Consider the following 24,712-nt stretch of genomic DNA (forward strand, 5'->3'; position numbering starts at 1 on the left):
GACAAGTGGGCTTTTTCCACTGTTCTGAGGACTTCAATGACTTCTGCAACTAACCCTCATTCTGCATCCAAGTTTGAAATCAAAATTACCTGGGGTCAGAGAAACCCTCTGATTCCCAATTAACAGTTTCATATCTCCTCAATACATTTCTTTCCAAAATGTCAGAGACAGAGTCTGATCACTATTATTTTAATTAAAAAATAATAGTACTCAGCCTTTTAATACTTTGATCAGCCAAAGCAATGAGCACATAATTGCCATTCCATCCTGACTGATCAAAGTCAACACTTTCAGTTGGAAGGAAGAATAAGTTGAGGGCAAATAAGGGCTGGCTCAGAACCAGGCCAAAGTTTTTCCAGGAGACTGTTGTCCAGCTTTTAAGAAACAAGTCTATGGCTATGGAAAGTGGTGTAATCAAATATTCATGATAACAGCAAAAAAAGTAACCTTGAGAAGAACAGAGAGTGGATGAAACAGCACTAAATTTTTTGCAAGTTATCCAAAACAGGGTCAAATAATGAAGCAAAACAGCTGCTCAGTTCAAGTTGCTCTACGTATTTAGTGCAACTTAATCTCAGCCTTGGAAAATTCCATCAAGAACAGAAATTTTTATGTATTTCACTCAGGTATATGCACAAAAACTATTTAACTGAATTTTCTGTAAGAGGGAAAGTAGCTCTTGAAATCTAAGAAGTTTGTGAGCATGTAAAACATGAGAATTATATATGCATCAAGTAGATTAAGTAATTTTTTGTGCATGGAAAATATGCTCTGTGTTGGATTAGGAGGAAGAGAAATGATGACGACAATTCTCTCCAAGTCTGTCAAAATATAATTACACCTGTAACTGTCTGGTAGCTGGTAAGAGCACCTTCTGCAGCAGGAGAGACCTGCAACTGGGTTAGAAGCTTTTATCAGAGCTTCACCAGAGAAGCTCTGCTAGAATTGTGTGACACCATTTCAACAGTGATCACAGACAGCGTGCTCTGGTTTCCCTCGTGTAACATAATTAATACTTTCACTGCTTTTAGGCTAATTTGTATTAATAAAAATATTTAAAAATACAAATGTTATTTTCTCTGTTATAAATTCCAAAACAAGGAAGAACACAGGAGACATGGCAAGAGATTTGGTTTACTTTGTTCCTGAAAATACACTCATACAAGCTGCAACATCAAAAAATAACTTTCTATAAATTTGCTAATACACCATTTCCTACACAGCAGGAAAGCTTCAGTAATCACATTTTATCTCCTATCACTTATGCCTCCTTTCATTTCCCCAGCTGTAACTCCAGGCTTTCCCAGAGCCCTGTGAGGACAGCACTCACGGAACGCGCTTCTCACCTTGATCTCCCCGTGCGCCAATTAAAGCACAGCCCCAAACTTCAAAGCAGTTACAGAGAGTCCCAGCCCTGTGCCCTGAGCACTCTGCACCCCAAAGCCCCAGCCCTGCCCCTGACTCAGCAGCCACCTCCCCCTGGCTCTCTCACTCACCTGGTTTTGGCTTCCACACCCACGGAGGTGGTGGAGCTGGCGGACTCCTCGGACACAGAGTGCTGAAGGACTGGTGTTAGCTGCTTGGTGCTCTCCACTTCTGTCTGGGCATCCTCTTCTGCAGACTGCTCCTTGACTTCTGGGTTAAAAAAAAAAACACAAAGAGGAAAATATTTACTATTTCATCTGCACCTGGAAGCTTTCCGTTGCACAGAAAACATCAGTTTTATTTACAGACAGGTTAACCCATGTAAATATCTTCTGCCACACAACAAAATGAGAAGAATAGGAAATTAGCACATCTAGCTAAAACATGAAACTGGATGCTTACAACATTATTTCCATAACATAAAGTACCACTGTGAACTAAAGCCGTTCAACAGCAACAAGAAATGGGGCAAGGAGAGAGCTGTTCAGTGACAAATTTCATACAAGGCTGGAGTTTTAGGCATTTCCATTCTCCCCACATCTCTCATGCACCTGCTGTGTCAGCCTTGAACAAACATCACAGTGAGCACACTACTCTGGGGTATATTAAACCTCTTTTCCTCCCCTGTTACCTTTAACTTTGTTCAATTCCCTGCAAATTCATTCCTGGTTGCACTAACTATGCTGGCACAGGGTTGAGGAGGTGAAGGAATGAAAGACCTGGTTTATGCCAGCTTAAACTTCATTCTGAACTGAAGGAATATAACCAATTTTTTAGCATACTTTTACATTACCTTGTTAGACAGAAAAATATACACATCTATATAAATATATAAATGTATAATTATATATACATCTAGCTGACAATGCTAGATTTGACTAGAAAGTTTGGTTTTACTCTGAAATGTGAAGTTGCCACTGTCTGTGCAACTTTAAATCCTCTTCCCAATCATTTCCCCCTTTGCTTGGAGGAGTCAGGGATTTACCACAAGGACATGGAAAAGTGCTGCTCCAAGTGCACCAGAATGCACAGAACAAGGTTCAAGGCTGTACAGGAACAGAATTTGGTGCTTCTGCACTCCTCTGTACTTTGATTTTGAAACCTAAGCAACATAAAAATCACAGGACTCTGACAGATGTGCTTTGACATATCCAGCTCAAGATACATGTGCCTCATCCTGCCTGCGTCCCTGGCTTCTAGATCTGTCTCATAGCAGTGCCATTTTGGTTCCCCTCAAAATTCCCAGTGAACATGGGTTTGAGCTCAGAGGCCAGTACATCCAGCTCTTGCAAAGAAGTCCAGTTGGAGTAAAGCAGCAGATTATTTAGAAAACTTCAGCAGAAGATATATTCATTTTTTTTAAATTAACATACGTGTCAAAATATAATTAAATATTGCAGAGGATAAATGACAAGTGGAGAAACGAAAGGGTAGAAGAATCTGCCACATGGGTGGGCATGCATAAAAACCTGCTACAAGCTTTAATCTTATAAATAAAACCAAGAAAAGGGAGGAAAATTCTCAGAACATAAAACTGTGCAGCTTGGTCTGAAATACTGAAATCATACGCCTGCTACAGCACATGGAAAATGGGAAATCTGTCTTGTTTCATGCACAGAGATTTGAAAGAAGATTTTTCTTTAACCTAAGGTGAACTCATTTAGGAAGACAATGTATATAACATTTAAAACCCCTAGTGAACACCTCAAACCATAGTGATGAGAAACACAACATTAAGGGAAAAAAAAATTCCTGGTTATGACTGAGTGTTCCAAGTACTTATCTGAGCTGGTGTAAATTGAAACTGCATCTCCTGCTTCAGTTAAACAACTCAGTAACATACATCTGAAGTGTTTTTTGCGCATCTGAAACATCCAAAAGTGACTACTACCTGTCCAAAATCCCAATGGTTTGTGTTAAATCCCTTTCACCAACCTATTCTGAACAAGCATGCTGGATCTTGATTTGACACTAAATAAATATCCCCATGGGAATGCATCCCTTGTAATAGTAAATGTCTCTGTAGGGAAAACAAAACAAAATAAACCCAAACCCCACAGCCTCAGTTTCTGGCACATCTGAACAAACATCCCTGGATGTTTCCTGGATGAAGATTCCCGAAGCAGGCAGCGTCCAGCAGAGCCATTCACAACGGTCCGCGGTGCATTTCCAAGAATGCTGGATCCAAAGGACAATCTTGTGCCACTAACCCCCAAATTTCTAAATGCAACCTCAATGAAGAGAGCAAAACACAAACACCTAGAAGACAGGCAGACACCAAAGCACTCAGAACAAAACCCACAGCACAGCCCGGGACGGCCACGCCTGAAGCGCTGCAGGAAGACCACCGGAAACCCTGGCCCCGCTCTGATCCATCCTGGCCACTTTCTTTAACCTAGTTAAACTGTGCAAAAGGAACTCTGGCTTGATTGTGTGCCTGCTGAAACTTTCCATCAAGTAAAGGAAAAAAGCCATTTACTCTCTGCCAGCTTTCAGCTCATTACCATTACTGGGCACCCAGCACACTGGGAAGGCCAAGTTCAGGGGCGCTCCCAGTCACTCCCAGGAACTCTGGGCCGTGTGAGAAGACACAGATTGTTTCACTACACATGACAACTAGATGAGCTTACATCCTTATGGTGCATTTCCCCTGCTGTTTGCTTCTCCAGAGAAGGAGGGACCCAAATTATACTAAATGAGACAAACAACATCTCAGTTGCTGTCTCTGCAATAAAGCAAACTGTGCCTCAATATGCCGTTGGAAGACTGAAAACACGGTGCTCACTAAACAGCATGAAAATTTTCTGTGTTACTTGTGAAAAAAAAACTTTGTGAAAGTTTTCCTGCAGAAGATGAAGGAAGAACAGGAGCACTCCATGCATTTCATGAGTCAAAATTCCTAGGATCTCAGCAGTGGCCTGGCAAGGAGATATCTCAGATACAACTCAGAGATGTTCTTGGAAGCAGCTGGCACAGTATGTTTAATGAATATCATCAGATTTGGTTATGGCATTCTACTTTGAAGCTACTGGGAATGAAAGATCCATGGATGATTAATAAATGGGAAGCTCATTTGCAGATTCATATGTAATGCTTTATTTTGCATCCTCTTTTCATGATCGTTTCTGGCACCATGAAGGTCTTGCCTCTGTATAGTGAGTTAGTGGGGAGACTGAAATTTAAAAGACATAGTTGTACAATTCCCCAGTGTCTCTAAGTTATTTTTTAATGTCATTATGCTTTACTGAAACTTTAGGAAAATACTAGGAAACACTGCACTTAAATTTTTTTTATTACTTGAAAACAATTGCATTCATAGTTCTTTCTCACCTGGCTGCTGAGGACAGAAAAGCTTACTTTTCCTATTAAAAGAAACCCCCCAAAAGCACAAGGACTAAAGTTCCTGTCCATATGGGCCATCAAAAGGCTTGAGACTTCACATGCTATCCAACTTGGGTAACTCATAGAATCACATCTGGTAGAGGCAGCCCAGAGCCACCTTGTCCAAACCCCTGCTCAAGCAGGGCCACCAGAGCCAGATGGTTTTTGAGCATCTCCAAGGATGGAGATATGAAATAGGAAGGAAAAAATCAAATTGCCTAACACTGACACGGGACAGATATGCAGGGAAAATCACTGGGATCGGTAAAATTTACAGCATGTGTATTAAATTTCTCTTCTCATTAACATTTCCATCACATTTGCTTCAGTAATATGTATACAATGGTGAAAACAGAGTCCTTAGCTTTACATTATTCAAGTTTTAATTTGGGTTTTTTCAAGAGAGAAAAACACAAAGGTTCAAAGATTTCTTATTATTTTTATCCCCCTTTATAGAGCAGAATACAGAGAACACTCAAATAAAATAACAAACAGCACACAGCACCCCCAGCTGATTATGTTGACTACCACCTTCCTAACAGTAGTGGTCTCCTTCTTTACATGTCTTATGTAGAGATTTACAACATTCTGAGTAATAATCGTGCTGCTCATTTCCTGTTTTCCTGCTCTATCTCCAGAGCCCTTGGAAAACTCTCTCCATGTGAGACACAGGTGGGACATGCAGGCTCAGGAGGGAAGCCCTGGTTTTTGTGAGCCTCCCCTGTAGCAGGGCTTGTGGAAAGCAGGAAACTGGGGATGGCTGGGATTTTGTTACAGGATCACAGCTTTCTTTGGGGATGTGATGAAGCAAAATCAACTTCAGATCTATAATGTCCTTTTGTTTCTTTACAAACAATCATTTTCCGTTTTCTTGCAATCACAAGGCCCTATTCTACAGGCTACTTGCGTAAACATAAAACAAAATAAGGAGATGGATGTGTGAGCTCTGCTGTGGCAATCAGGCAAAGGACAGGACATCAGCATATCCAAAAGGGTTTTCTTCTAAATACTCAGAAACTACCTGTCAAGTCAAAACCTAAAAATACCGTAAGAGTTCTACCAGGAAAAAAAAATTAAAATATTATAATACTCATTATGAAGTGACACTTAAAAAGAAACCCCACCAAACAAAACCCAAAGACCTGTCATAAACATAAAATTAATATTCTACTATTAAATTAATATTTAGGTGCAGCAGGTTGACTACTTAACTACTTTACTGTCAGACCTACTGATTAGGCAGACAATGAAGCACATGTCATGGGCTTCCAAAACCTTCACTAAAAACAGAAAGTACTGCAGAGGCTGGAAAATACCAATATCACCAAACACAGCAGGGAGATGCCAGGGGTCTCAACTGTTGCCTACCAAGCTGTTCTGTGAGAGGGAGCAAGGAGGTTTTGAAGGCAGCCACAGCTATTTGTGCACAAGGAAGGGGTAGTGCTGTGTCAGGAAACAGCCAAGGGGACCCCCAGGGCTTTACAGAGCCCCACAGGGGTCTGCAGAACTACAAACACACCAAAACGTTCCAGGAGTTTGGACAGAAAAAAACATGTCAGTGCAGCAACAATATGAAAAGAAACCTTAACAAGGGAATGCAAACTATGAATTTAAAATGCCTACCTGTCCTGGGTTTGGCTAGCATAGTCAATTTTCTTTAGTATTGGGTATCTATGTTTCAGATTTAGGATGAGATTTAATTTTGGTAACACACTGATGTTTTTATTGTTGCTAAAAAATGTTTACTCTAAAGCAAGGACTCTTCAGTTTCCCTTGTTCTGCCAGCAAAGAGATGCAAAAATGAGCCAGGGGACGGCATGGCCAGGAGAGCTGACCCCAGCTGGCCAGAGGGATACTCCACACCATAGAACACCATGCCCAGTAGATCACAGAATGGTTTGACTTGAAAGGGACCTTAAAGATCACCCAATTCCAACCTCCTGCCATGGGACACCTTTCACCAGACCAGGCTGCTCAGAGCCCCATCCAATCCATCCTTGAACACCCAGGGGGATGGGGCAGCCACAGCTTCTGTGGGCAACCTGTGCCAGGGGCTCAGCACTGTTCTAATCTCAACCCTGGGGTTTTACCTTGATCCAATGCTCCCATGGGGCAGAGAGTGAGGGGGCACCTCTGTGGTACTAAGCAGACAGCTGGGATAAACCCTGACACTACCCAGTTCTATCATTAACAAGTTTCACTCACTTTTGTTCCCAGTTTAGGAACAAAACAAGTTTCCACTACTCAGAGTTTGTAATTCTGTTACTGCTCTGGACACAATTTGATAGCAGCATCACCTCTCCTGCCAGTGGCTGAGGAAGTCACATGCACAGATCTCTTAGGTACAGAAATCTTTTACAACAATCTAAAAGAGAGTAGTTTTAGATTACTATTAGAAAAAAATTATTCTTGTGAATGTGTGAGATTCTGACACAGGCTGCCCAGAGAAGCTGGGGATGCCCCATCCCTGGAGTGCTCAAGGCCAGGTTGGATGGGGCTTTGGGAAATGTGGTCTATGGGTCCCTGTCCATGGAAGGAGGGTTGGAACTGAATGATCTTTAAGGTCCTTTCCATTCCAAACTGTTCTATAATTCTCTGATTTACATACTGCAACAGGTGTTAGAGATGAGAAGAAAACCTGCAGTTATTCTTGTCTGTACATTCCACTGTATACTTTGATACTTTTCATTCAAATAACCTCTTAACTGTTAAATACATTTCGTACAGAAAATGCAAATTTTGCATAAGTTATAAAATCAAGATTCTCAATGTAGGACCAAGATACTCAATGCAGGACCATTTAAACTGTAATTTTGATCACCTAAAAAACATGAAACCAGATTATGGATAACCATAACATGGAACCTCCCTGACTGAGGAACTTCCTAAGCCAGGAGTGGTGTTCAACAGCACCCATCTAATTTGTTTAGGTCACTTTGTCACTAATTTGTTTAGGTCTTCTTGAAACCCATGTCAAGTTGTTCATGCCCAAAGCATCCAGGAACAATGAATTCTGTAATTGCAGTAGATGCTGAGTGCAAATGCACCTGCCCCTGTACTCTATGAACACCACCTGATGTCCCCTAATTTCTGTGCTGCACAACAAAATGAGTCATTGTGCCCTGTCCGTTTTCTCCACATCACTCATCATTTTTTGGACCCTCTTACATTCCTCCTCAGTGAAATCACTTCAGATTGAAGGTTTTACCTTAACCCCATACAGAAGCTATTGCTTACTTCTTGTCATACTTGTTGGCCTTTCCTGTACTTTCCCAATTACAGATCATCCTTTTGGAGAAGGAAAAGCAGAACTGCACGTGGCATTTAACATGCCAAGGGTTTATAAAGCAACAGTAAAAAGAAAAAAAAGAACCCTTGCTGATGCTTCATTCTGCTTATACCTTTGCCAGTAATTCCTAGAATTTCCTTCTCTCTTTGACTTATGAAAGCTTCTGCAATTCTCAGAAGAACTGAAGCACCACTTGCTCAGGTAGCAAAAGCTATTTGAGAATGATTTTGTTTATATAAAAGCAGGATGGTAATTTTGCCCTGCATGTTCTTTTACATGAACTACTACTGAATTAAGAGTCATTTAATGGGTATCTCCTTTATTATCCTAAATAAGTTCATTTTACCCACTATGTTTTCCCCCTTTGAACCTGACCTAGAAAAGGGCTACCAGGGTAGGTGTTTGTGGGACTCCAACATCAGCCTGATTTATACTGTGATTTCAATTCATTATCAGGGAACTTCTATTTCTTTTACCAAATGGAAGAGTCAGCCTCAATACAGCATTACTGTAATAAAAATTACGACAGGTCCACAGAATTAGCAAGGGGTTCCTGCTCATGGCAGAAGCGATGGAACAAGATGATCTTTGAGGTCCCTTCCAACCTAGACCACTCTGTGATTCAATTAACTAAATCATACACAGAGCAGCCCCTCTTTCCAGTGAGGAGAAGAGCATGTAGCACACAAAGCACATGCAACTATTTCAGTGTATTTGACTGGTAATGGCCATGCAGATCTTCCATCACACCACTCATGACACAGCAGCAGAGTTAAACATCAAGGTAATGGAGAAGAGGAAAATTCTAGGTCTTGGAAAACTTTCAAAACCTGTTTGATTATGTTTAATAAAGCATAGTTTGAGACCAAAACTGCAAAACCACTACTAAATAAATAAGCAAAACCAAAAAGAAGCTGCATTTCAGAAACAACCTCCAGAATGAAAAACTCAGAGAGGCTAAAATTGATTTGGAATTAACAGATTCCACCAGCTCTCAAAACACCTGAGACAGAGGTATCAGTCAGAAGGCAAAAAAATCAGATTTTTCTAAATGGCCCATTTTAAGTGTGCATGATGATAAATGGTATTATTGAGAAAGCCTGTAATGGTTTAAATGCACATATCAAGTAACCTCCTCTTTTGTTTGCTTTCCTCATTACAAACAAATTACCAGAATATAAAGCAAAAATAATAAGATGCTTATAATAATTATAACAACATGCTTCAGTTCTGCTAATTTTTCCAGTGGCTGAGCAGGTAAGAGTCAGGAGCATGAGAAAGAAGAAATTACTCCTTTTCTAATGAGTACATAGAATATTAGTTGCCTTAAAAATATTTAAGTGCATTTCTAAGCACGTATTTGCCACAAATTGTATGGCCAAGTCTAATCTACAAGAAAGCCCTCAGTGGTGTTAATTCTTCCCTTCATTAATTTGAGAAGGAATGGGTGGTAATGATGAGGCCAAAATATCTGGCTGGATTTTAAAACTGGATTTTGGTATTAAAACACATTGCCAAGAGCTTTTGCCATCGATTCGCCCAGACCAGGACTTGCTCTCAGGTGTGTTTTACTTTGCTTCAATGAGAGGCTCTGCTCAGTATGGTTCATATAATTGCAAAAGTATGCCTGTATTTCCTTTAATAAGCAGGATATTGCAGATTATTTTTTTTTTCTCTAGGAAAGTGCTTTTCAGGCTGCTTCAAAGTTGATGAGATTCTGAATTAGTCCAAAAATGCCTGGCAACTTCTGCATGAATAACTTTCCTCCACTGAGAAGTGTTTGCTTCTGGTTCTTCAGTGCTTTGCCCAGAAACAAATGAGTCTGGTCAGAGGAAGCCTCATCTTCAGGAAGTTAATGTGAAGTCCAACAAGAAATGAACTGGCCAGGCAACGGCACTGGGTCTGATAAAAATGTTACTAACAACAATAATGTAGATAAGGAACTACTGGTTGATGAAATCATCCAGGTTCTTTTATGTATTATCAGAGGCCTCTGAAGACCATGGGGAGTTGAGGGTCTGGTAGAAAGCACTGCTGTAAGAGCTTGTTGACATGGTATGGATAGTTAACAAAATAAATACCTAACCCAAGAGATTCAGCAGTTCAAATAAACTTATTTTATTGCATTTATCCCAGATCTGAATCTCAACACTTTTATGGTGGGACATAGACAGGAAGAATTACAGACCCCAGAATGAGATGGGATATTTCACAAGTGTTCTCCAAAAAAAAAAAAGGGAATAATCAGATAATTAACACAGAGAATTCAGTTTCAACTTAAATGCAGAGCCAAGAAAATATCAAGTACAGAAACTTGCTGAAACTAACAGAAGATGGGAAAACGAAACAGAAGCCAAGTCTTCATTAGTAGCAAAAGGGCTACCAAACCTACAGAAAGCATATCAGGAGCTTCTTGGTGTACTATTTCTTTCTTTGGATTAGCAGTTTTATATTTGCATATATCCCTGTGCACAAAGCCCCATGCTTTCCAGAATTTTCTGGTTTGCATATTCTTGGCCATGAGAAACTCACTCATCAGAAGAAAACTGTTCTTACAGAGAGGAGCAGCACAAGAGGATCCAGAGGGGAACCCAGCATTTTGCAGCAAACAGGATTTTACTGATAACCAGAAAAGTGGAAGGTGTTGACAGCTGGAAGGTTTGACAGGACCAGAGGCACCAGGCACAAACAAAAACACAGGAGGCTCCCTCTGAAGATCAGGAAATCCTTTTTTACTGTGAGGGTGCCTGAACACTGGCACAGGCTGTGCAGGGCACGTTGTGGAGCCTCAACCCTTGGAGCTCAAAGCTGTCTGGACATGGTCCTGGCCAGGCAGCTCTGGGTGACCCTGCTGGAGCAGGGCTGTGAGCAGATGATCCCCAGAGGTGCCAGCCATCCTTAACCAGGCTATAATGCTGTGGTGCCAAAAGGATGGGAAGAATGGGTAACCACAACATCAGCTGGATAGAGAAAGACCAGTGCAACATCACTGAGGGAACCACAATGAAGAAAAACGAAGGAGCAGACAGCTGGAAAGACAAATACAAAGCTGAAGAGCAAAACAGACATGAAGTGAGGAGCCAAAGGATCAGCAAGAGAGACAGGGCTGGTGGGTAAATGAAAGGAGTCTGTCCTGAGGTTTACAAGAAGCTGAAAATCTATTGATTCAGTAGAAGCAGTTGTCAACACCCTTTTTTCAGGAAAAAAGTTTACTTAGCTCCAACCAGCTCTTTTTTTCCAAATTCCAGAATTTCCTTTCTCCAATTCCAAATCCCTCCTCCTCTCTTTCCGTCCTTAAGAATTCATCTACACCAAAGGGAACTTAGTACTTGGCAGAAAAGGGACAGGGCTCAGGAATTGCTGCAGTTGGCAGCAGAAGCAGCCATACTGAACTGATCAGAGCAGCACACGGCTTACCCTGCTCTGCTTCCAACTCTGCCTCGCTTCACATGTGAGATTACAGAATTTTGGGAAGGGCAGGAACTTGTTTCCCGAACTGCAATTAAAATGACTGCGCCTCAGCATTGCAAAAGAGCCCCTTTGGGAAGAATTTTTGTCCTTTTTTTATTTAAACAAATATTTCTGTGTCAACATTACAAATGGAAATAATGTTTAGTACTTGCACACTCCTTGCTTTTTCTCCCCATAAAAGATTTGACAGCTGCTAAACATTTCTTTATCTTAGGTGGGATTACATGGGGCACATCCTTTTTCCCCTCCCTAAGAGGGGAGTTCTTACTCCTCCTGCATTGCTCCCTTCCCTAAAAGCAGAGCTCATTAGACTGAACACAACATTACAACATGGACTTCTCTCATTTTATGAAACTTAATTAAATAAAACAAAACAGAAACAACCTCAAAATCCTAAACTCACACAGTAAAAGAATTCTCGATTATTCTCAATGTATGAATCAAAGAAAGGAAGCTAGGAACACAGAGACTCAAAATATGTCACAAATCACATGTCAAGATCCTTAGACATTTAATTTCAACTTCTGTAGTATTACTACATTGTGTTTTGGTTTGCCAACTACTGCAAAAATTTTCTGGCAAGACCATTCTTTGCAAGCAAAGAAAACAAAACCCTTTTCTAGTTGAAGCAGAAATTAATAAAGTAGTATAGAAATACCCTTCAATTTAATCAACACAGTCTTAAACAGAGCAACAAACTGAGATTATTCCTTCTCCCACACTCCTGTACTAACACAGGTAAGTGCTTAGAGTAAGTTTTATAGGCATCAGCTTTTTCAGATAATATGATTAAACCTCTAGCAAGTCACATGGTGCCCTGCTTTTAAAATAACATAATTGTGATTCTGTCTCTATCAAACTGCTCAACATGATAATGCTCTTTCAAATCTATTTTTGTTCCCTGAAAAATGGGATTTCAGACATATGTATTTTTACTAGGCATCTTTTCAGTGAGGAGCACAGTCTGTAAATCCATCCTGGGCTCAGCACTGAAGTGATGGTGCCTCACTTCCAGCAGCAGACCTGCTGGAGTCTTGGTCCATCAGGATTTCCATCACACTGCCCATCACACACCTTTAGAAATGGGTATCAGCCACATGTGACACTCAGGATTATTCTGATGAAAGATAATGGAGAGACTTATCTATACACACTCTCAGAGCCTTAAAATAATTATGTGTTCTCTCTTCTGAATCAGAAACTGCTCTCAGGTTTCTGTTGAGGAACTTTGTTAAAAATTACAAAAGCAAAAAAGAACTACAGCTATCACTGAATTCCCTACACAGTAGTGTACCAGTTGTTAGGTTTGAATTTATTTTTGTTTTTTTTTTTCTTTTCTTAAACATATTTAAAATTTATAAAACTTATCACTATAAGGGGACAGTTTTTGCCCCCTTCACTGACTTTCATAAGAATGTTTCTATCACACAGGATAGGAAGAGTAATCATCATCATCATCATCATCACATAGTAATAACAGAATTAGAACTAGTCTTCCTTTATCCTGCTCTGTTTTTCTACACACAAATATCTGCTCCAACATTTTCATTTCCTTATTATTAGCTTATTAACTAGTAATTACCTACTTGTAGAAGCTGCAAAAGATCACCCAAGTTCACTACCACCAGCAGTTTTATTTGCAGGGGCAGAAAAACAAAGGGCAGAATAAAACAATGAAACATCCCTGAATTAAGCTTTAATTTAGGCTCCCTCTACATGCCATTAACACTTGAATTCAACACAAGTTGTGACTACACACTCCAGACACTCCCCAAAGCCTCAAGTCACAAGCACAAAGACTTCCCAGCATCATTCCCCATCTAGCAAGGAGGAAGCAAGCCACCAGCACACACAGAGCCCATCCTCAGGAGAATTTCAGCCTCCTCCTCCTCCTCTGTGACTTCCACCACAGCAGCCAAGCTCCTGCACGGCCCATGGAAAATGCTGCTGCAAAAATGGCTCTTTTCAGCCTCTCTGTTTGTTGTTCCTATAAATCTGGACTAAGCACAGATCCTTGTCTTCATCTTTAAGGGCTTCACTACTTTACCCCCTCCACTCAGCAGCTTTGAGAGACCTGGACAACTCCCTTAACTCAGCTGGCACTTCCATGCCATTCCTGCCCTGACCAACAGCTTCTGCTGTTTGTGTCTCTGTGCTTCCTTCCATAGCTCTCATTACACATAGAGGGCCACCTAATTAAATTTATAAATCCTTAGGTCTCAATTTTCATTGAGCATTTTCAAGGCTTCTTTCTGTCAAACCAACAAACTTCTGCCAAGTGGCCACAACATCATCTTTCCTGGTGGGTTTCATCCTTCTGCACTCAGTCCCTGGTTAAAAACAGGGAAATGGCTACAGACACGTGCCTGGCAAGGAGATGACAGTTCTTCACCATGGCCTTTATCTCATGTGCTGGCTCATCTGTTTGTCTCTTTAGGCTCCTGAACTGCCAGAACAGAAATCACAAACTGTTTCAACAGTACTCAGTCCAGAACAATGAGCTCCCTCTGGTAACTGAGCATTTGGGTACCACCACAACAAATATTTACCAAAGCAAGAACAGAGATTTATCCTGTTTCCTAAGCAGCAGCAGGAAGCATTAGCATTTGGTTATCCTGGTTATCCCTTTGGTATATAGTCTGCTGTAGTTAGCTGAAGACACAGGTCAATAAGTAGTAGTGTATTTTGGCAGGTATTCCAAAAACAGCAGCTGCCACTTCAGAGCATTTATTTTTGTTAGATACAGCCTTGCAAAAGTAGGAAAAGAACCTCTACATATCTACACTACAAAGAGATTCCCATTACACTATTTAAAAATAACAGCTTCAATAGCTTTTAATTAATATAGGTTTAAATATCAAGTTTTTTTTCCTTTTAATTCTGCCCAAATGGCACATCTTGTACTACAAAATGGAACAACTACTTCTTGTCTACCGAAGTCCTGCATAACCAAATGCATTTCTGAGAGAGAAGCAATACTCAGAGAGCATCAGCACTATATTCTCAGTACCTGTTTCCACAGTGTTTTCTGTTTCTGCTGCCTCCAAACCATCCATACTGTCTTCATCCTCCACTGCAGTTTTTCCTCTACTCCGAGGCCTGCAAACATAAGAAGGAAAAACTCTTTTTAGACTAAAAGCATTTGTAAAATTAGGATTTAAATCACTTCATATAGATGGATGAATGTCAGCACTTAATTATGCAACATTCAAGCTAACTCATTACTTCAGTCTTGTACAAACTGGAAGCTTCTTCCCCTTTTTCTCCATTCTAGGTTTATGTCCCCAGCAAGGTACACTTGAATCAGCAGTTGGCCCTTTAATTTTATCTGATTCTTCTTACAAGAAAAACACAATAAGGAACTTTTACTGATCAAACAACAGAGTAACTCAGCCAGATTTTGACACAAGCATCCTGTCTGCTCCATGTAAAATGTAAGTAGAGAGGTAAGAGAGAACACTACCCAAAATCTGGGCAGCAGCTACTATAAAATAGAGACTGATCCACACAGAGCACCCTTGGAAGAAATTTCCATAGAATAATAATGATGCTAAAGCAATGAAACTGAAACACACATTATTTTCACTGAAACAATATTTTGACACATGAAGTAAAATGTTATGAGAGGTGACTAGATGTCATCACATTAAAAAAGTCATCACGTGAGGACAGCCTGTCAAAGCTAAAATACCTGGCAGATTTGTTTCAATTTCAACCAAGGTCTGATGGAAAGCAGACAGGTTTATGCCACGAATTCCAGCCTTTTTTCCCTGCCTGGCTCTTCAGTAACTATCATGGTGGGCTGCTGAGAAGCCCAGGCATCCAGATTCCCAGCTGTTCAGCAGCCCATTTGAAAGGGAGCCAAGAGCTTGGCAACTCGCCTCCCAAATTTTCAGGCTACTTGGCAACCTGCCTGGCATGCTGACGGAAAGCCTGGGAGACCCTGGGAGCTTCTGATTCCAAGTACACAAATTTTGAGCAGTTTGGGGCATCTCAGCAGTTCCAATGTCCAGAGCTCCCGGGCAACCATTCACCCAACCAACACGCCTTGAATCGGCAGGCCAGCACACGGGCACCCCGCCTGCCCCCCCAGACAAAACCCCTCCAGTTCCTCTTTCACAGAGCATTCTGAAAGGTTTGGGTTTAGTACTGCATTGGGGAGAAAGGGTTTGGGTTTGGTTTTTTTTTTTTTGAAGCGATTAAATCATTCCAAAACCAGCATTTCCTTTTTTTGTACAGTCTGTTATAGCACTTTGGTCTGTCCGAACTATTTCCGCAGGACTGGAGTTGTTAAATCAGCTACAGAAGAAATGCTATCATGCAATGCCTTTGGCTCTCCTGGATCAAAGAACTGGGCAAAACTGGAACCATCTCTGGAGTCTGTACAGGTTGCTCTCCTGCTAGAAGAGGATTGACTGTCTTGGACTATCTAGCAAGACAATCACTTCAGATTGTGTTGGGACCATTTTAGTCTCTGTGAAGGAGGAAAAGAAGAATTAAATGGAGACTCAAACCAAAGTCTGAAAACCTCCCACTCAATTTACAAAGGAGCTGGGTGAAAGGGAAAAGCAAGAAGAGATTAAGGACAGGAGGACTTTTTTTGGCATCCCTATAAAATTTGTTCAGGACAATGCTGAAAAACGTGAGCACAGATGGAACCCTAGGGATTACAAGGTTATCGCTCCCCTTGCCTGCTTATCCATAAGCAGTGAAGCACACCCAGAACACACAACAAATAACAGCCTTCTTATGAGAGACAGAATCATCCCCTCCACTTATTTGCCACTTTACAAGCTCCCAGTGTAGTCTCTTAAAACCCACGTTTCACAAAAATTCAAACCAAAATAAACCGCACAGTGACCAGATGAAATTGCCTTGCACTCCTCCCTGCAGCCACAGCATCAGCCCATCCAGGAGTACAGGGACCAGTGAGCTGGCCTGAATGGGGACACATTTTGGAAGTGGGAATGACACAAAGACTGCTGGCAGCAGCATCTGAGATGGTCACACAGATGGATTCCCATTTGTAACAAAGAGGAGGGAGTAGAGCAAATGGAACATCACAGCCACTGGACAGAACAGGCCCTTCCAGCAAACTGAGATACAGCAAGGAGGGCAACACTCCTCTAACACTGAGAAAAACAAAGCAGCAGGTAAAGAAGCCAAAAGCATTTAAGTATTAAATTTCTTGCAGTTCTTCACAACATCCCAGCACATCATCCAGCACCAGTGAAAGGACAGGAATGCAGGTGAGTGAAAACACTTCCCTTGGTGCAGGAATGCTCAAAAGCTTTACAGAACACAATCAGCTAAGGACAGGGATTATTCCTAAATCCTATCCCAATTATTCTTCTACCAACTACCTGTCTGCAATGCAAAGTTACAAGTCCATATTAAACAAGGATTACTGCAAAATCATCACAAACATAAATGATAATTCTAATTTTTCACAGATATCCCTTTTCAGTATTCCCCAACACAACCCTGGAGGCAAAACTTGGTGGATAGTGGAAGATGATGATTGTTTATGTTTATTTAATCATTTATAGATTTTCTATTGAACTACAGTTCATGTATTAAACACCAAAGTACCTCACAAAGTCTTTTTAAACATTTTGTTTAAACAAGAGCAGAATTTGTGCCTCAAACTCCCCTGTCTTATTTTAGCAACCTATTTAACACCAAGGAAAAGCAGAGGTTTCAATTAATTAAACAGAGCTGCTTCTTTCAGCAATGATATATCCATATCTGGTGTTTCCTTGCCATTCCCCTCCCCCAAATATTCTACAAAAAACCTTCTTAATGTTATGCAGGTTTTAAATAAAACTGAAGAAACATTGGAAAAGATGGTAGATTATATCGTTAACTTATTTTTGCTGCTTACATTTATTTCCCAATCATCAGAAGAGATTTTATAGCCTACAAATTTATGTTTGGCTTAGAGCAAAAAAAAAAAATAATTCAAGTCACAAAATAGTGAAATATACACTGTACTGACAACTATAATTTAATGTTTCCACAGCAAATGCCATTTGAGAAGGCCATATAGCACACCTAATCGCTGCAATCAGCATTTGTAATAAGAATGGATTGTTTCATGTTATTTGCATTAAGTTTAAACATTTTATTTAATAGTTTTATGCATAAAGCTTTTGGCTGGTTTGCATAACACTGCATTTTTCCACTGACAAACCCTGCTATTTTTTTTTTCTCTACACTTATTTCCACTTGCCCTTAAATACAGAGGGAAAAGCAGCCTGTGGTCCATTCTTTGCCTGGGACTTGGTTTCTTCTGAAGTTCATCCTTCTGAAGAAGATGTGAGAAGAAAATAGGGGAAAGATGGTGTTGAGAGCCAGTTTTTACAGTCTTAAAGCAATTATGCAACAACAGCCCATGATTATTGCCCTTCACCCACACAAAGCCAGGCAGTCCTGAAACATAATTGCTGTACTGAACACCACAACCTCAGTTCTGCTCTAGATCCTGAAGCCCAACCCCAAACTTTCCTACCAGGAGGAGCAACTACATCACCCTGCAGAACCCCCAGCAGCTCAGAAATATTGAACACAGACGAGCCACGTCTCCTGCAGCTCACAACAGACCCAGAACAAAATGTCCAAGCAGAGCCTGACCAATGCACACTCTGGCAGAAAACAATAAATATTAGTCAGTGGGCAGGCAGGGAGCTTGGTACAGGGGCTGAAGGGCTGCCAAGGTCCCTGCCAGGGCTTCCTTGCCTGCCTTTTTCCTACAACAGAGGTCAATTTAGAAGGAAAAACAACAAGAGCACGTCTATTTCTGCTCAAAAGTACAGATCTGCTGAGAGAAATATAACCTCTTAAAGTGCTTAAAGCACGTTCAGCATTTTATGGAATAAAGTCAACAACAAAGACAAAACTATACTTTTTTATTAATACAGGACTCTGGTTGAATATAATTACTGTCTACAATAATTTTAGTCCTACTTCAATAAAATAGAGTAATTTATCAAAATCCTTTGTGACCTACTCTTAATTTTTTTTATCAATTAGCTTTTTTGGCTAATGCCTTTCATTAATCTCCATCTTTAAATATACCATGGTAAACAAAAATCTCGTAATTCTTCTCTGGGTGAGCAACTAATTAAATTTAGCCCTGAGGGGGAAGAAAAGCCCAGAAAAAACCTTTCACAGGGCTCAGCAGAGCATTAGGTACTCCCTCTGCACAGGGGAAAGCCCTGCTGAGGCTGCCTCAAAGCCCTGAGGGCTTGGATACCACTGGGAGATCACCAGGTACCTGAGCAGCTTCTGCTGAATGCACAGAGAGCAGCATGGGAGAAAATGGAAAAGTCTCTTATTCACCTGACACTAATGAGATACTGTTTATTTTCTTCTCTTTTCTGCATGATTGGGGTTTTTCAGTTGGGCTTTTTTTTTTTTTGGTGGTTTTTTTTTTGTTTGTTTTTTGAAAAGTCACAGCAATAGCACCATAACTGGACAAGTACAATGTAGGTCAAAAGTACATCTTGGATCTTGTTCTTTCCACAAAGTGATCAGGAATAAGGCCATGGGCCAACATTTCCTGGAACTACATGAAATAACTGACAAAGCTACTATCCTCAGATGCCTGTCACTGCCAGGACTAGTTTATGATTACCCAGAAGTTACTGCCAGACACCAGTTTCTCCAAGTCTTCCCTAAGTTGCTACCAACAAAACCATGTGACAGCTCGTTCAAGACCATCTATCAAAACTACCCTACTCACCCCATGCATTTTGTTCCAGGCTTATAGAAACAGGTACACATGATCCACTCTAGAGTTGACTCCTTTTTCCAAAATGCTGAAACCTCTCCATCATTCAGAAAAGAAACCACCTTCCTTCGTATGCTTTGCAAACCTTGGAGCAAACTGATGGCACTAAATATATAAAACAGGGCTAATAACCTTAAAAAGCAGTGCAACATCTGGGATACAGTAACATCCTAAACCAGCACAGATGTCTTGTTAAATGAACATCTGTCCCCAGCCCTACTCTGGAAAATGGCACAGGAATGATTTATAAAAAGGTTCAATTAGTGCTGCCATCAGCACGGCTAGTCACAAATTAACGTTCACAGGCACTTCCACCAGTGAAAGCTGTTACCCTCTTTTCAAGAATCTTTTTAACAGGTGTGCAAAAGCCACATGCTCCCACTACACTACTACTGAACCGTGGAGTCCTAAATACAGCTGTAAAAGTTTAACTGTGCTTAAGTAGAGGCTGAAATACTCAAGGTTCAGCTGGTAGCCCCAAGCGAAGAGAACCACAGCGAGCAAGAATCATTCATGGAAATACCTATGAGGAAAGGGGCATTTTTTCCCCTCTCTAAACACTACTTTACTCCTTATTACTTCTAAGAATTGAGAAAATTCCACATCCAAGTCTGGATAAAATGAAGCTCTGGGAGCAAGGAAGATGCCATCTAGCTAGAATAAGCTTCAATAGCCCTAAACATTAACAAGCCTAAAATAGGAAACTCGCCCTTATATTGACTCCAGCTTCAAACTGAGTCTGATTTACAAGATTCTTCTTCACAGGATTTTTTAATTGAGCAATCAGTAGCAGGTGAAAATGCTTTCTGCATTTGCCCTCACTCTCCCCTGTCTTTTCTTTTGTACATGGTAAAAAAAATAATGCAATGTGTAGTTTCTTCCTACTTACTTCTTATGTTATATATATATGTATACTAAAGGCTGAGGGATCCTGATGCATGGGAAAGATGTGCAACAGAAACATGGCAAGTGAAAGGTGACAAAAAGTTGACCGTTTACTAATAGAGAGAAGTGAAAACTTTCTTGTTTAACATCTGCTGAACCAGACTTTAATTAAAATCCCATAGAATTAGCACAAACTTCATGTTTCATTATTAAAACATTTCAAAAATACATTTGATATTGCCTATTAGTCTCTTGGTACAATCAAAGACAAGTGTGTTTCTTACAAATTTTAATTTATAAAGCATAATAATCTTTAAATAAAATACTAACTCAAAGAGAAGTGACCCAACTTACATTTAAAACCAAAACATTGTAACTTCCCATCTTAGACCTCCTCTAGCCAGTAACGATATAAAAAACGATTCAGTCACTCAACGTTATTCCTTTACTCAGAGTAAAACATCTTCAGAGCTGAAACTTTTTGACATCTATATTTTATGCTGTTACTACTGAAAGCAATAAACACCTGAAAGAAAAAATTACAGCCTTTGAGATCAGGATGTCTGAGAAAAAGTGTAAAAAGAAGCTACCTCCATTGGACAATTCTCAGCTTAACTTTTCCAGTACTCCCCTGTGACAGGGAGATTTGTCAAAGATTTCCTACACTGCCCAAAGAAATGCAAATATAATTCTTTTTAAGATTATTTGTACCAAACACCATAGATGCATCTTTGCTTTCTTTCTAGAGTAAAGTCAGTGCTGACATAAAGTATGCAAAAGAAAACCCAGAGGTAAATGCAGAGCTCTTGAGGAAACAAGGCTGAGAGGCTGGGAGTGAAGTATCAAAATGAATCTGAATTGCATAGTTCTAATGATTTAAAAGCCAAATAAATTAGTACTTTTGAGCAAACGTGAAGTTTGGTTTATCTGTATTTTTGATTTCAATTGTCCTCACACAGAACAACTGTAATATTAATTGTCCTTACCTGTACTATGGAGGTTCTCAGGCCCAAATTGGTGCAAAATTACTTTCCATGGGAGACTGAGAAAAGGCAAATAGGATGTGCTGCCTGCAGGCACTCATCAGAGAACTGTCTACCCAAATCAAAGAGCATTACGAATGTCATCCCACTGTTGACAAATCTTAATCTCAACTCAGTTTTGCAGAAGGCCACCAGACCCAGGAGGATGAAGCTGTACTCTGTTGAGTAATGAAGCTGATCTGGACAAAGCCACCATAATTCAGTATTTTCTCTGTTCATCCCTGATGCCATTTACAGTTGTTCAGTTTGAGTCTGGAACTGCTCTTTTGAGAGATAAAGCTGAGGAAGGCTATCATAGCTGAAACAGAGCTTTACTAATAATGTCAAGACCATGAAGTCTTCTTCCCAACTTGGTGCCCATTTGAGAACATCCTCAGTGGGTTGGCAAGAGAGACAGAGGGTCAGACCAGCCAAAAACCAAACCAGAAAGATTCAGCATCACTGATTATCAGTTCATTAACAGTTGCAGGTACATAAAATAATACATTTTTCACATGAGCCCATAAAATACCCATGAAGTTACAGCTCTGCTACAGCCAATTATGGCCTGAGACATTGACAATAAACCTACTACACTGCAAGGACCTCTGCACACCTTTTTGTGAAACCAGTACATGAGAAAATACAAGTTATATGTTCAAAGTATGAAGCCAGGCTGCCTGATCTGCATGTATGGACTTCAGATTTGGAGACAGTTCCAACAACAGAGTGAGAAATCGTATAAAAGGCTTTCAGATCTTTTAGCTTTCTTTTTTACTTTTCAAACTGACTGCTTAGACATCTATAAATTCTGTAAGTGAAAATTGCCTTCAGTCAACTATCTGTCACATTAACCCAGCAATGCACAGCACCAGAAACTGCTACAGGTTCTTCTTTCTCAGGAACCACATTCCCACTGATACGTAGCCTCGTTTATAGTTTTAGTTCCCTAACACCAAACATTTTACTTGCAGACCTGAACAATTACACACTTTCAGAAAAAAATGTAAAAAAACTTCAGCTGCCATTACAACACATTATGTGTTGCACATTAGTTTTGTACAAACTACATCCTTTCTATATTTGTTACCAATGCACTTGGCCACATTCACTAACATAACGATGCAAAACAACATACTAGAATTGCAGCACTTGTAATATTTTTAAAAACCTTTTCTATAATCAAATTAAGACAATTTTTGGGAGCACCAAGAGCTACCAAGTAGATGTACCTGTAAGTTTCCAATCCCAACAAGTTCTGTTTATCTACCTGGCTCCAGACTTGATAATGGCTCTGCCTTTGTAGCTCCCCCAGACAACAGTTAGTGTGAAGCTCTTTGGTAAATCTGCTAAATAATCTTTAGCAAGTCCACTGACTGTTTTCACATGTTCTCTTTTGACAAACAAAGAGAGTGAAATGGCAACATGAACAGCTGAGAGACCACTGGTGCTGTCAAGAGCACAAATTTCTAACCTCTGCAAGACTTTCACGTGTGAAAAATTCAACCTGCACCGTTCACCACTGCTCTTGTCCATACTCCTCTGTCCTCTAACTCAACAAAATTGCATCAAAATATGCTCCTGCACCCAACACTGCATTTTCCTGATGGGAAGCATAAGCATCCACTTCCATCTAACACAAGACTTGTTTCTCCATGACGACGGGCTATGCCAAGTTCCAACTCCTCCAATCTTGTGAACAGCCATGGTGCCCAGAATTTTTTACCCACATCAGCACCAAGCTCGTGTCTTTTTTAAGAATTACCCAGCTCCTTGTTCTTTCACACACTGCAGGGCTTGCCTGCTACTCTCTTCTGAATAAAGGTGGCAACACAATGGTGATGGCTGTAATTCTCATGTCTGGTGATTTCAAGATCCTGTACATAAAATTCAGCGGATCTGAGTCATCACGCATGAGAAACAGCTGCCAAGTACTTGGAACTTGGTAGAAGTTTTGGTCTCTGTGAACAGATTTTTGTAATTTTAGCACCATTAATTAGAAGTCATTTTCAAAGATTTCCTTTTGGAACTTTGCAGTCTGACAGAGTCTTATCACAGGAACATTGTGAAGATTCTTGCAAAGTGCATTTGTCTCCTTAAGTTAAATATCCTCACTGGATATATTTAGGTGATAGGTGAAGGCTGTGCTCTCTGTCACTCAACCACAGTGCAGGTGTACAAAAAATCCAATAGTGTAATACTAAATACTAAAGTTTTTACTCAGAAAAGTGTTTTTATACCCAGCAAGTGCAGTCTGCATACACTGATTATACAGTGCTGTAACCACTGCTTTTATTCATCATTAAGTCAGCTCGGACACTCAAAAATGATGACAATATTCAACTATCTTATATTTTAGAAAAACTAACCCCAGTCACACGACATCATTGTGAGAGGTTTCCAGATCTTACATCTATCAAAATTCATCAGTCAGCTCAGAACATCTCATGCTTTCTCATCAAATAAAGCTCAGAATCTTTTGTCTCAAGTCACTTGTGCTAATGTCTTCTGGCTTCACAGCAAACACAAATCTTCCTGTAGATTACATGGACAGTAATTCCATTCCTTCTTATGTTTTTGAAATGTTTCTGATGCCACTAACACAACAAAAAAAAAAACCCCAACACCCTTCTCTCCCTCCATGTGGTACAGGATTTCCTGAGAAAGGCATCTGTCCACCACTCTCACCTGAAATTATGTTTATGAAAAGCAAAGAAGAACCTCTGGGCAAAAATTTCAGTGTATTTAACCTTAAACAAGCATTTAAGCTTCAACTAGAAGGATCAGGACATGAAAGGAAGGGCAGTACCCAAAGAGCTATAAATAACCTGCTTTTATACAAGATGCTGGCCCAGAATACATTAGATAGAATTTTCTTTATAATACTCAAATTAATTGATGGCATGTAAGAAAAGCAGTTCTTGCATGTCAACCACAGTTTGTCATTACCCATCTAAAATGGATTTAGACAGGAAAAAAAAACACAACAGAAATGAATGTCATATCACCACGTATCTTTTCCATCTGTTAGCACCCTTAGTGCTCCTTATAAAGAAATGCATTTTTATTTCAGATAATGTCAACAAGTATTATGAAATATTTCTCTTTCAATAAAACTGCTAAACCTAGGAAATCCAAAGGGAAAAAACACAAGATCTGCTCACTAATTAAAAATCCATTAAAATTTAGTCAGAAGGCTTGGAAAACCTCAGAAGAATAAAAATAGATCTAAGAAGAAAATGGGCAATGGAATCAGATGGGTGTCAGTGTGTATTTATAATTCACATGAATTGTTTTCCTCTTAACAAAATTGTTTTCAAACTAGATGTAAAACCTAAAAGCCAGATCATGGAAACTATTTTTATACCAGAGTAAATAAAAGTCTGGAAATACTATTGTGAAATATAAACAACAATATAAGTAGCATAATAAGCAACACTCCATAGC

At 40.0% G+C, this 24,712-nt stretch overlaps 1 protein-coding gene across 1 annotated transcript in view; it reads right to left on the reverse strand.

Moving 5' to 3' along the window:
- KMT2C (lysine methyltransferase 2C) overlaps positions 1-24,712 on the reverse strand; it is a 189,246-nt gene that overhangs the window by 128,086 nt on the left and 36,448 nt on the right. The window contains exons 3-4 of the mRNA XM_054514634.1: positions 14,577-14,665; positions 1,497-1,635 (exon numbers count right to left, since the gene is read on the reverse strand). Of these exons, the coding sequence (XP_054370609.1) occupies positions 1,497-1,635; positions 14,577-14,665 (228 nt within the window). The remainder of the gene's footprint in view (positions 1-1,496; positions 1,636-14,576; positions 14,666-24,712) is intronic.

This window comes from Molothrus ater, chromosome 1 (assembly GCF_012460135.2).
Source record: "Molothrus ater isolate BHLD 08-10-18 breed brown headed cowbird chromosome 1, BPBGC_Mater_1.1, whole genome shotgun sequence".
Classification (NCBI taxonomy): domain Eukaryota; kingdom Metazoa; phylum Chordata; class Aves; order Passeriformes; family Icteridae; genus Molothrus; species Molothrus ater.